Raw genomic sequence first — 13,732 nt, 5'->3', positions numbered from 1 at the left:
CACAATATACGCGTATATATACGCGTTGAAAATTATATACGCGTATATAATCGCGCAAATGACATGAACGGCCATATATAAGTACCCGGCCACGTCCACTTTTATTGTTTGTCTATCTGATGAGTTAAGCCTTTTTCAACTGATTTTTATAGTTCGTTCTTATGTTGTACTGTTATACCACTGTCCCAGGATAGGGGAGGGTTGGGATCCCGCTAACATGTTTAACCCCGCCACATTATTTATGTATGTGCCTGTCCCAAGTCAGGAGCCTGTAATTCAGTGGTTGTCGTTTGTTTATGTGTTACATATTTGTTTTTCGTTCATTTTTTACATAAATAAGGTCGTTAGTTTTCTCGCTTGAATTGTTTTACATTGTCTTATCGGGGCCTTTTATAGCTGACTATATGCGGTATGGGCTTTGTTCATTGTTGAAGGCCGTACGGTGACCTATACTTGTTAATGTTTGTGTCATTTTGGTCATTTGTGGATAGCTGTCTCATTTGCAATCATACCACATCTTCTTTTTTATATTTACCATAGCAGCAGGTATTTTAGTGGTTGTCTGCATTTTTAAGGGTTACGCCCTGTTCAGTTGTGTTATGTTAGTACAATTCATATCTTATTCAAGGTTTCTGTATCTGCCAGATATGTTTTTCATAAATTGTTTTGTTATAAATTAGTCCGTTTTCTTGTTTAAAAAAATCATATTAGTCTTTTTTTGTAGACGATTCATTTTTGAAGGTAGTACAGCAACCTATAATTGCTTATATCCACTTCATTTGAACTCTGGTGATACTTTTGTCATTGGCAATCTTACCACATCTCCTTATTTTTAAACTTAAGAATAGAAGAATATGTTGGGAACAAGAAATTTGTCCTCATGACTTTATTGAGCTGGCTTCATGTAAAACTAAAATAGTTGATCATCTATGAAGGTCAAATATCAAAATCACATAAAGGTATAATGTAATAATTTTTAAAAAAGACACATGCACTTATTGTGAGAGAGCAAATATCAACATAAAAATGTTTCTATTTTTATTTTTATTCTTAACATATAATTATTTTATTTTGATATGTAGTATCCTGAAAAGTAGCAGTAGCCATATCCATGAATGACCTCTGTCCCTGACCCGCTATGTTTCACACACACTTTGTCGCCCTTGGTTAGCTCTACAACAACATTTGCACTCTCATTGGCTCCATTTATTTCTGTTCCATACAGCAATACTATATCATGACCATTTTTGTTAAGAGAAGCATGGAATGGACCATTATTTCTAGACATGATTGTGGCTGAAATTTGATAAAGGCCTGTCAGTGGTACTGTGAAGTAACCAGTACTGGGATCATATCCACTTCTACGATTTAGGATAACATGGTTAAACTTGATAGGTACGTTTCCTGTTATTCTTGGCTCCCCTGTTGTAAGACTCACTGTAAATGCTGGGCCGCCATCTGCTAGAAAAAAAGGCTTGTTATTGTTATGACCTTTACTGTGTTTACTACTTATAACTGTGACTACTTTTATACTTTTATAAAAAATAAAACGAAGATTTCCTAATATCAGATTGGACATACTGTAGGCTTCAAGTATTTAAAAATCAATCAATATGGAATATGAGTAATCAGCACTTACTTTGGATATATACCCAGAGAAACTGACTTAAACTTAATCTAACATAAACAGCAGCCTTTTGTAGATTTCAATTTCACGTGGGAAACTCTTAACAAAAATTTTACAATTTTTTGTCCATTGCGTATTGTTTTTGCTTAAGTCTGACCATTCATTTTGTTGTTTGAATTGTTTACTAAACATACTATACAGTATGGGTTTACTAATTGTTAAAGGCTGTTCAATGCCTTCCGTTGCTCAATGTCCCATCATAAACTTAGATCATTGGACTCTTACAGATAGTATGGCAACCATAACACATCTCTTTTTGTACATGTAATAACGTAAATTTGCTTCCATCCAAATCTTATGGTCTCTGGTAAATAGCTGTCTAATTTGAAATCATATAACATCTCCTTAATACATTATGTTGTTCACACAAGTATGGCCTAATAACATGCCTTTCAATCAAAATTATGTCCCATTATTGTTGACATAGAGTTAGTTCAACTTGCTTTAAAAACCAAATCAAATCAAATGGTGGCCAGATGTATGGCACGCCTGAACCACTTTTATAGATAATCCTAGATTATCTCAGATACACTAGGATTATCTCACTATTTTACTTTAAGCTTAGATAAACCGGGATTATCTCGATTTTTTACAGATAATCCCGGTTTATCTCAGAATTGTCAGATAAACCGGGATTTTCTTAAGATAATGAATTTTCTATATTTTCTAAGATAAATTAGAATTTTCTCCAATTTGAATTAAGCTAAAATAAACTGGGATTATCTGAAGATTCTGAGAAAATTGATTAACTGACAAAAAAGGAGCCAATAGAAAGTCGCGACACATTGGAGGAAAATTTCATGGTAATAAGGGATAAGATATCGAGACAATGGTGCATCTATACAAATAGAGAGGAACGAAAGATAAGGCTCTTACGGGAAAAGTTTTACAACGTTTAATTTTCCTAATTTGATAAAAAAAAAATAAAAAAAAAATAAGGGTTTATACACTAATGTCCTGACAATGTCCTGACAGTGTCCTTACAGAAATGAAAATACTTAATACGTTTTTATTATTGGAAGGATTTACTTGAAATTTGGAATCAAGCAAGATGAGAACTTATATTTAATAAATTATATATAAATATACTAAATAAATAAATGATTTGGAAAATACGTTGAAGGTATAAAAAGTCATGAGAATTCCGAATGCAATAAGGTTCTATCCGGGCACTCTGGTTCTAAACCCTGGTTCCATCTGGGTTGTTTGGTTCTAAACCTTGGTTCTTTGGTTCGAAACCATGGTAACTGGTTCAACATCCGGGTTGTTTGGTTATAGCAACCCGAATTCCTGGTTCCATCTGGGTTCTTTTCTAGATTATTCTAATGTTCCCGTTGAACTTGAAGAAGATAACCACAAGTATCCGAATAAAAAGGTAAAGTAGGTCAAAGACGCTTAAATTGTTTTATAACATTATTACATATCCGGATCGACGGTTAAAGAAGCTGTAAGGTATTTATTTTCTCATTCTAATGATTAGGAAACTAGATAAAAATAAAGCATCGCTTAGATTTTAAAAATAAATCGAAATGGTACATTATATCGAACATTATTTTTTTTAATTCAGTCGTTCTGTTTTTTATTTATTTCCGTTAATATTTCTAGACGTTTTAAAACAACAAAATTGGAGACCTGTCGTTCAATTGGCCAACGATATATGCATCTAGCCACTTCACCAGTTGACGACTTGCATATATATTTAAATGCACATTTAAAGTTCGAATGCATTTTATTTAATAGCTGCTTTGTTATAATATCAGATTTGATAGAAATACGTGGGAAGTATATATATGTAACAAATCGTTTTGTTCAAAACGGAATCTTAAAAGACATATAAAAAGAAAGTGATGATCAATTTAAGTTTAATTGAAAAATAAGTAATGAAATATAACAAAAATGTATATGTACAATAAATTTGTCAAATTTGATACTACTTGTGAAATTAAGGCATGCATTTAATCATTATAGGCCAAAAATAATCAAATCAAAATGAAGATTGAATATTTTTATAATAAAATTGTATGTGTGTGTGTGTGTGTGTGTTAATGACAGTGCTGGTGGAATGCGTAGCACCAGCACACTAGTCAGAACTTCTGTGTTGGTACCATAGAAAAGAGACATAAACTGCGGAGTTACTCTAGTCCGTTCGTCCCGAACATAAAAAAAAGGGTTCCGTTGTTTTAACTTTAGTGGCCTCAACCAAATACTACAAAACTTATACACAAAATAAAAAAGAAGATGTGTCATGGGTGTCAATAAGAACACTCCACAAAAGACTAAATGATACAGAAATTAACAGCTATAAGTCATCCTACGGCCTTCGACAATGAGCAAAGTCCGTACCGCATAGTCAGTTATAAAAAGCACCGAGAAAAGAAACGGACAAATTATGTATAAAAAATGAACAAAAACAAATATGTAACACATAAACAAACGACAATTCATGAATTAGAGTCTCCTGACTTGGGAAAATTACATACAAGCAGAATGCGGCAGATTAAACATGCTAGCAGGATCCACACCCTTCACCTCATGTGGCATGAGCGCCAAAGAAGAACTCTCCACAAGAGACTAGGTAAAAGAGAAATTAACAACTATATGTCACCGTACGGCTTTCAACAATGAACAAATAGGTATAGAAGATGTTGTATGAGTGCCAATGAGACAAATCTCTATATTCAAATAACAATTTATAAAAGTAAACCATTATAGGTCAATGTACGGCCTTCATACGGAGCCTTGGCTCTCACCGAACCACAAGCTATAAAGGCCCAAAAACTACTAGTGTAAAACAATTCAATGGAGAAAACCAACGGTCTAATCTAAATAAAAAACAAAAAACGAGAAAAAAGTATAAATTACACAAACAAACGATAACTACTATATACATCAGATTCCTGACTTAGGACAGATGCAAACATTTGCAGCCGGATGAAACAATATTATAACATCACAACATAGAAAAAAACCACGATAAAACGAAATTTAAACGAGGAAAGAAATGGACAAATGTTTAGGCCACTGACTTGCGACTGGCACATGCATACTAAATAGGGCGGGGTTGAACATGTTAGCGGGGTCTTCGCCATCTCCCTAACCTGGGACAATGGTTATTTCCACATACAATAAAATGAATTTGAAATTTGGTAGCGTCACTTTTACCGTTCAAGAATTATCATGTTCCTTTAAAAACATAGAAAATGCTGAATTTGCGTTTTCGTTCTTTTAAATAAGTTTGACTCAATCAAATTTTATAAACCTTATACGTAATGCGTATTACCCCATAACACAGCTCTATCAAGTTCGATATTGGGTGGTGTAACTGTTCAAGAGTTATTAGATATAAGAAGTTGGTACTAGTACTAATGATACAAATATCAACACGTAGACTAAAGATAGGAAAGATCATGCTTAATCTGTTGTTTCTGTTCTTTAACTTTAGTTTGCCTCAACCAAATGTTTTGAAACTTATACACAATGCTTATGGTCACTTAACAGTCAAAATTACGTGAATCCTGTTTCTATATGTGGAGTTTACTTGTGTTTTCTTTTCACAAGCAGGGGCATCTGTGGCCCATAGACATATTGTACATTTATTTCAGTAAACGGTTTATTTACTTCCTTTGGATTCTACTTCTATTAGAATTAACTTGCATATTTTTTTTTAGGATTGCGGTGCAGTTTGATAACAGACAGTGACCAGCATAAAAAAGTGTTTCACTAGATTGAGCTCTTTGTCTAAGTGTACTTTAAAGGTTCTTCGCACTGAGTTCAGTTTATTGATATGCGTATACCTTCATGTGATTTTTAAGATGCTTAAACAGACTTTCTATATCAACATGTCCATCAAATGAAATACAAGGTAAAATGATTGAACCATTTTGAATTATCAATCTATCACAACTTGCAGTACATGGTGTTACTAGAGCAGTAAATATCCTTTTTAATTTTCACAGCAATAAAAAGATTTAGTTTTCATTTGATCAAAACATTCTTCATATCAAAAATTGAGAATAGAAATGTGAAATGTGTTTAAGAGACAGTAACATGACAAAAAAGCAAAAAGCAGTCAACGGTCACCGATGGGTTTTTAACAAAGTGAGAAAATCCCTCGCCCGGCGGGGGACTTCAGATGGCCCCTTAACAAAATGTGTACTAGTTCAAACTCCAATACATAAAACCGATCTTACAATTACAAATATATCTAAATATTTAATCTATAATACTAAAATTACGAGGTCCAATTTGTCAGCCGTCATCACGTAAAAACGACGAATCAAGGGATTCGACTTTATATATAACTAATATAGTACAAAGGTGAAGACTGAAAATTACACCACTCCATGCAGGCCCTTTTGTTTTCCACGTACTATTAATATTGCCAATTATTAAGAAGTTCCGGGTCGAGTCCGATACCGATACCGATACCAATAGTTTATTCACCTGTTACCGATTACCTTATCTGTACGTTCCGCATCTGACAGGCGCACCACCAAACGGTGTATTCAGGATTAATATTCTATATAGTATTACACGGGTCATAACCACAGGGTTGACACTACTTAATTGTCAAATTGTTACCTATTGTAGTATTTTGATCAGTTAGACTTTCTAAGATAACACTACGAATACTAAAAATCTGGACTAAAAATAAGGCGTATAGGTACAGTTTTCAATTTGTTAACGGACATGACGTAAAACAGCGAATCAAAGAATTCAACTTTATTTTTAACTTATATAGGGCAATGCTGTTGATTAAAAAATACTCCATTCCAGGACCTTTTGTTTTCCAAAAAAATAATATTACCAATAATTGATAAGTTCCAGTTCGAATGGTTCAAACAGAAAGATTTGAAAGCAGAGAAAACTGTGAATCTTATAATCGGCATGACTTTATCAAATGACAATACTATAGTTATATACTTTAATTTAGTCACGGACCCGCGATATCACGGGTGTGTTCTAGTATAGATATAACAATATGGGATATGAGTGCAATCAGACGATTCTCCATATACTTCAAACAAAATATACAAGTTGTAAAATGAGGGCAAAGGTCAAGATCATATAAAGTTTCTCGTGCCACAAGACTCACCATCTTATGACAATACATCTTCATGCTACATAATCAGAAGCAAGGTCAATTTAGAATTATACTTCTAGGTGAGGGTAATATAGAAAGGAACACACTGTATCATGATGACACACCCAAAGTGCATAGGTCAAGAGTCAAAAAGTCATAGTCTGGTCAGGAGTTCCATGCCAAAAAAAAAAAAAGCAGTCCTGCACGAAATTTCATCACGTATATCAATGTCTCATTGCATGATGCACTACACCTGCCGAATACAGCAAACATGGGTCAGGGACAGAAACAGAAGACATGTATCTAAACTCAATGGAACAGTACTTGTATTTCAGGTCACTATATGTAAGTGCCTTCAACATAGAACATTAACTCTCGCAACAATTCAAAGTTAAAACGTCTTTCACAAAAGTTTGAGCAGGATTTTTTGCAACGATTACCTTACCACTGTTAATTAAAAATCGGATCTTAAAACTAGGGTTTACCATTAATTCCTAACCTTACCATGTGATATCACTATGGTAAACTGATAGAAACACTTGATGCAGTCATGAAATTGAATATTTGCAATAGTACGACGAGAACAATACAAGACAGAGTAAGAAACAAATGAAAGTAATTATACATACGAACTTTTTATCACAATGCACAAACTAGGAACCGTAGTTTTCATTCATTTTATTCATTTAAAATGTTTGCTCCCGTTAAACAATGGAAATTAACGCTGTATATTTATATAAACGATCAATCTTGTAAAAATAAAAATAAATAAAAAATAGTTTAAAGAGTAGAAAACTTGACCTGACCAACTTGACTTTGAAACTACTAATGTCCTGACCGATATGAAACGGATAAAAAATGTTTTATTATTGACATGATAGACCTCAAATTCGATACCAAGGAAGAATAAAACATTAAATACAAAAATATTACAAAAAAAAAGAAAAAAAATATTTTCAAGAGTTAGAAAACTTGACCTGACCAACTACGTTCTCCCGTGACTAATGTCCTGACCGATGTTAAATGCTAATAACTTTTTTTGTTATCGAATTTGAAGTCTATCCTGTCAATAATAAAACATTTTTTAGCCGTTTCATATCGGTCAGGTCATTATAGTTGTTTCAGAATGATTTGGTGTGCCTTTTTTTTTTTTTTTTTTTTAAATATTACTGATAATGCTTTATATTATGATAGGCGGATTATTTTGGAAATAGTAAAACGGAATTTCTAGTATGTAGTAAAGATATGTTACTAGTGTTATGTCAAATATCCTGCTGTTATTGCAATACATGTCGTACCTTTAATTTGAGCTATTTCTACCTTCAGTGCTTTATTGTCATTTTCCAATGCATCTATTCTCCTTTGACCAATTTTGTACTCTGGAAACAAATCTAAAACAGTTTCTGTTCCCTGGCATATTACTAGTGCAAGAAAACATAATAATAGACATTGGGACTGCATTGTTTTAACTTCCACTCGAAACGATTGATACGAATGGGCACACTTATTCTTTTTATAGGCTTGAAGATTATAACAAACTACAGATGCTTCCTGTTTACTCATATCTACTTTACATGTATCAATATCAAGTATAAATCACATCCTTTAAGAATGTCGTTGGGGCTGCAAAATTTCCTTCCATTACACGCGCTATTGTGATACCATGATAATATTTCCAATATTGATCAATATTGGTTAGCAACAATTTGAAAAAAGCAAGGATACACAAAGTGGACAAATAAAAAAAAAAATCATAAGTGTACGACAAAAGCCATAGATTTTTATAAGGACGCTACCATTTGATTTTTAGGGGGGGGGGGGGGGGGGGGGGGGGGGGGGGGGCTAGGATGAAAAATTTTGTATTGCATTTTTTTTGGTGTAATCTCTGTCCTGCCTTTTTTTTTCACTCTGTTCGGTCCTGTCTTTTTTTTTAAAATTTATCCTGACTTTTTTTTACCTAAATTGTCGTCCTGACTTTTTTTTTTGCAAGTGTCTCATCCTGCCTTTTTTTTTACTCAAAACTCCTGTCCTGCCTTTTTTTCAAATTTCATCCTAGCCCCCTATAAAAAATCAAATGGTAGCTCCCTAAGAAAGGCAATGAATCTGATAAATCAAATATTGAAGTGATTTGGATTCAATAGATATATCAAAGTAGAATGTTAAATAAGACTATTTTCTCCCCCTCAAATTAACATTAGTTTGAAGAGTTTTTTTTTACATTTACAGGGCATTTTTACGTGTTTCTGAAACCAATTTGTTTGTTTTCTATTGTATGCCTCTGTTTTATGTGAACATTTTTATTTTTCAAATGACCATATGACAATCAAATCTTTGATTGCTATTCAATAAGTAAGTTAGAAGTTTTGACAGTATTCAATTTAGAAAAATGTCACAGATTTGGACTGATCAACAGACGACTGTACTTGTTGATGAAAAAAAACCTTGAAAGATAATTATTAATTGATTTGACCAAGTGTTTGTGATGACAGTTAGATACAAGTCAAGTTCACCGGAAGAAGTTGTTATGAAGAAAGAAGAGGTCAAAAGAATTGTGTTTTTGTTCTTGTGTACAGGAAGAAACACCATCATTTGACAACAGATGCGTCCGTTGATTACAATTGATAGCTACTTGAAAAATGACAGGCTAAAATAGGACGACTGGTAAATTGTGTGCGAATCGCAGAAACAAGTGATAATTTCTGATTCAATCGAAACAACATAATTATTTTAATAGTGTCTTATTTATTTGAGTTTTGACACTATGAACAAGTTCAGTATATATTTTGTTCAGAAAATATCAAGATTCGTTCAAAAAACGTCTTCTCCATGCTGCTAGCTTATCAAATGACTTGAGGGTTTTTTTTGTAATATTTCGTATATTATTCTAAGTTGAAGAAAAACATTTTCCATTTCTTTTATGCTTTTTATGCGACCGCAAAATTTGAAAAATTTTCGTCGTATATTGCTATCACGTTGGCTGCGTCGTCGTCGTCGTCGTCGTCGTCGTCTGCGTCGTCGTCGTCGTCGTCGTCGTCGTCTGCGTCGTCGTCGTCATCGTCGTCCGAATACTTTTAGTTTTCGCACTCTAACTTATGTAAAAGTGAATACAAATTTATGAAATTTTAACACAAGGTTTATTACCACAAAAGGAAGGTTGGGATTGATTTTGGAAGTTTTGATCCCAACATTTTAGGAATTAGGGGCCAAAAAGGGCCCAAATAAGCATTTTCTTGTTTTTCGCACAGTAACTTTAGTAAAAGTTAAGAGAAATCTATGAAATTTTGACACAAGGTTTATGACCACAAAAGAAATGTTGGGATTGATTTTGGGAGTTTTGGTTCTAACAGTTTAGGAAATAGGGGCCAAAAAGGGGTCCAAATACGCATTTTTTCTTGTTTTTTGCACCAGAACTTTAGTATAAGTTAATAGAAATCTATGAAATTTAAACACAAGGTTTATGACCATAAAAGGAAGGTTGGTATTGATTTTGGGAGTTTCGGTCCTAACAGTTTAGGAATTAGGGGCCAAAAAGGGGCCCAAATGAGCATTTTTCTTGGTTTTCGCACCATAACTTTACTATAAGTAAATAGAAATATATGAAATTGAAACACAAGGTTTATGACCATAAAAGGAAGGCTGGTATTGATTTTGGGAGTTTTGGTCCTAACAGTTTAGGAAAAAGGGACCCAAAGGGTCCAAAATTAAACTTTGTTTGATTTCATCAAGAATTGAATAATTGGGGTTCTTTGATATGCCGAATCTAACTGTGTATGTACATTCTTAATTTTTGGTCCCATTTTCAAATTGGTCTACATTAAGGTCCAAAGGGTCGAAAATTAAACTTATTTTGATTTTGACAAAATTTGAATCCTTGGGGTACTTTGGTATGCTGAATCTAAAAATGTACTTAGATTTTTTATTATTTCCCCAGTTTTCAAGTTGGTTCAAATCGGGATCCAAAATCGAACTTTGTTTAATTTCATCAAATATTGAATAAATGGGGTTTTTTGATATGCAAAATCTAACTGTGTATGTAGATTCTTAATTGTTGGTCCTGTTTTCAAATCGGTCTACATTAAAGTTCAAAGGGTCCAAAATTAAACTTAGTTTGATTTTAACAATAATTGAATTCTTGGGGTTCTTTGATATTCTGAATCTAAAAATGTACTTAGATTTTTGATTATGGGCCAAGTTTTCAAGTTGGTCCAAATCAGGATCTTAAATAAGTAAGTATTGTGCAATAGCAAGAAATTTACCATTACATGGTATTGCGCAATAGCAAGAAATCTTCAATTGCACAGTATTGTGCAATAGCAAGTCTTTTCAATTGCACAGTATTGCGCAATAGCAAGAAATATCTAATTGCTAAATATTGTGCAATAGCATTTTTTTTTAATTAGAGTTATCTTTCTTTGTCCAGAATAGTAAGCAAGAAATATCTTATTGCACAATATTATGCAATAGCAAGAATTTTGTTTTAATTGGAGTTATCTTTCTTTGTCCAGAATCAACTTAAATCTTTGTTATATACAATATACAATGTATATTCACCTTTTAATACCAACTGATAAATTAAAACAATCTTTACCATTCAGTGATAACGAGTAGTTTTTTTTTGCATCTTAATATTCTATAAAGTATTTAAATGAGTAGTTATTGTTGCAAACTCCATTAGAAATTTTAATTAAGATCAGTTTTTGAATAAGGGAAAGGGGATGCGAAAAAAAAATTGGGTGGGGGGTGGGTAAATTTTTCTCATTTGAAATTTCATAAATAAAAAGAAAATTTCTTCAAACATTTTTTTGAGAGGATTAATATTCAACAGCACAGTGAATTGTGTAACGTGTTTGGCTTATGAACAATATGTTCGTATCCGTTTTCACAGAATCTGAGATACTCCAATATCAATCTTTTAATTAACTCAAAAACCTAACTACAATTTGGAGGCTTTACTTAAAAATACAATACCAACTTTGAAACTTAATAAAGAAATAACATTAAAAACTATAACCTCAATTTATCATTGGTCCTTTCACTGACTCCGAGGTCCCAACTGATTTGACAAACAATTATATTACAACAATTCAACCACTAATAAACTTAAGAACAAGCTTCAAAAATCATAGGTTTCTGAAACACCTAGTTCTGAGACACCCAGTCTCTAAAACACCTAGTCCTGAAATGACTAGTCTCTGAAGCACCTAGTCCCTGAGACAACTTGTTTTGAAGCACCTAGTCTCCGGAGCACCTAAGTCACCAGATTATTACAAGCTATCTGTTCGAGGGACTGCGACCATTCCCGAGGTAAATTACAGTTTCGGAACAACGCGGTAGCTTGCAATAATTGTTATACCTAGTCTCCGAAGCACCAAAGTCACCAGACTATTACAAACCACCTGTTCGAGGGACTGCGACCATTCTCGAGAGAAATTACAGTTTCGGAACAACCCGGTAGCTTGCAACAGTCGTAAAGACTTCAAAAACCGCTTGCTTCAAAACCACAAGCTTTCAACTCAAACTAGGTTTACAAACTTCTCAATTCTAACTTCTTTATTTGCTGGTATTTTCTTCCGTGTTTAACCATCAATGGCCAAATAAAAAATGAGCGACCTCGCACTATGAATTAGTGTCTTTATATACCAAGAGCGCGGACCTCGAAGAGAGCACCATAGTAACAATTAACGCGTCTCATAACAACCAAGGATAAAAGAATGATTTTATATGCATTTATCGTTAACGCATTGTTCAAACGGGTAATTTATTATAGATTACAATTAAACGATAAACTATAGATATTGTCTTATGCCTAAACTGCATTTTTGTCACATTACCCACGCCTCCGATTTCATGCGTCCTCGCATGACTAACATACTTTTATTTCCTATTTGTATTTACACAAAGCAACTGCCAAAGAATAAGTTTTAAATGTCCCTAACAAATTTTGCCTCTGCAGCGGCCCCAAGGAGCCTACTCTTACCGAAATCTGCAGAAGGGGTCTTTTACATGCACAGGGCGTGACATGTTCCTGTACATGGGGCCTCGGATTTAACGTCCCCATCCGACGGACTCACATTGATATATATATTTTTTTTTCTGTGTTGAGTGTATTTCACCACACCTCAACACTTACAATAAAAATAACATAAATATTTTCTAAAATAACAACAATTGCTATCTACAATAACCGATTAAATTTCAGCCAGAGATTGAAATTCTTTCCGAATTTTCTCCTCAACCTCATTTCTATTTAACATACATCTAACTGACTTGACATATTTTCTGTACTTAACAAATCCTTTTTGACTTGGTGACACAATTTTCTCTGGTCGTGTTGGCTTACTTGTCCTGCTTCCATTCAGACATGCATGTTCGAAAGTCTTAAAATTTGTGTCAGACTCTTTATCATTCTTTTCTGGTATCATACTGTCATTTTCATTTTCATAACTTTCCCTTTCTGAAACATCATCTATCAGCTTCGTCGACTCTCTGGGAAATGACTCTTTTTTACTGTCTTTTGAGGATTCACTCTTATTCACATCTCCGTCCTTAAAGTAAACGTCTTGTTCCCTTGGTAGCTCAGCGATTTTAACGTCATCATTCTTATGAAACCTTTTCATATGACGTCTGCAATAAGTCGACGTTTTAAACATTTTGCGACACTGGTAGCATGTCAACCTGCTCTTCTCTTCATTCGTAGCCAATATTCTACCAACTTCTTTGATTTTAGGAATGGATATAGGAAGATGTGGTGTGAGTGCCAATGAGACAACTCTCCATCCAAATAACAATTTAAAAATTAAACCATTATAGGTTAATGTACGGCCTTCAACACGGAGCCTTGGCTCACACCGAACAACAAGCTATAAAGGGCCCCAAAATTACTAGTGTAAAACCATTCAAACGGGAAAACCAACGGTCTAATCTATATAAACAAAACGAGAAACGAGAAACACGTATATATT

The 13,732-nt window shown here is 33.6% G+C and overlaps 1 protein-coding gene across 2 annotated transcripts; it reads right to left on the bottom strand.

Annotated features, from left to right (window-relative positions):
- Positions 1-1,026: 1,026 nt before the first annotated feature.
- On the bottom strand, positions 1,027-8,323 carry LOC134682922 (collagen alpha-1(X) chain-like). 2 transcript variants are annotated; one of them, XM_063541848.1, is made up of 2 exons: positions 8,069-8,323; positions 1,027-1,461 (listed from the first exon to the last, which is right to left on the bottom strand). In XM_063541848.1, the coding sequence occupies exons 1-2, from the start codon at positions 8,229-8,231 to the stop codon at positions 1,067-1,069; spliced, it is 558 nt and encodes a 185-aa protein (XP_063397918.1). In that variant the 5' UTR covers positions 8,232-8,323; the 3' UTR covers positions 1,027-1,066. The 2 variants fall into 2 exon arrangements, with proteins under 2 accessions (XP_063397918.1, XP_063397919.1); XM_063541849.1 differs by having other exon boundaries at positions 1,027-1,458.
- Between the last annotated feature and the right edge of the window lie 5,409 nt (positions 8,324-13,732).

The sequence above is a fragment of the Mytilus trossulus genome, chromosome 9 (genome assembly GCF_036588685.1).
Source record: "Mytilus trossulus isolate FHL-02 chromosome 9, PNRI_Mtr1.1.1.hap1, whole genome shotgun sequence".
Taxonomy (NCBI): Eukaryota; Metazoa; Mollusca; class Bivalvia; order Mytilida; family Mytilidae; genus Mytilus; species Mytilus trossulus.
The sequence above is the reverse complement of the archived record's forward strand: the minus strand, read 5'-3'. Positions and strand labels throughout refer to the sequence as shown.

Coding starts and splice junctions, on each gene's coding strand:
- LOC134682922 (XM_063541848.1), bottom strand. CDS start 8,231: ATGCAGTCCCAATGTCTATTATTATGTTTTCTTGCACTAGTAATATGC. Junction 1,462..8,068: donor AGAAATAGCTCAAATTAAAG/GTACGACATGTA, acceptor CTTTTTTTCTAG/CAGATGGCGGCCCAGCATTT.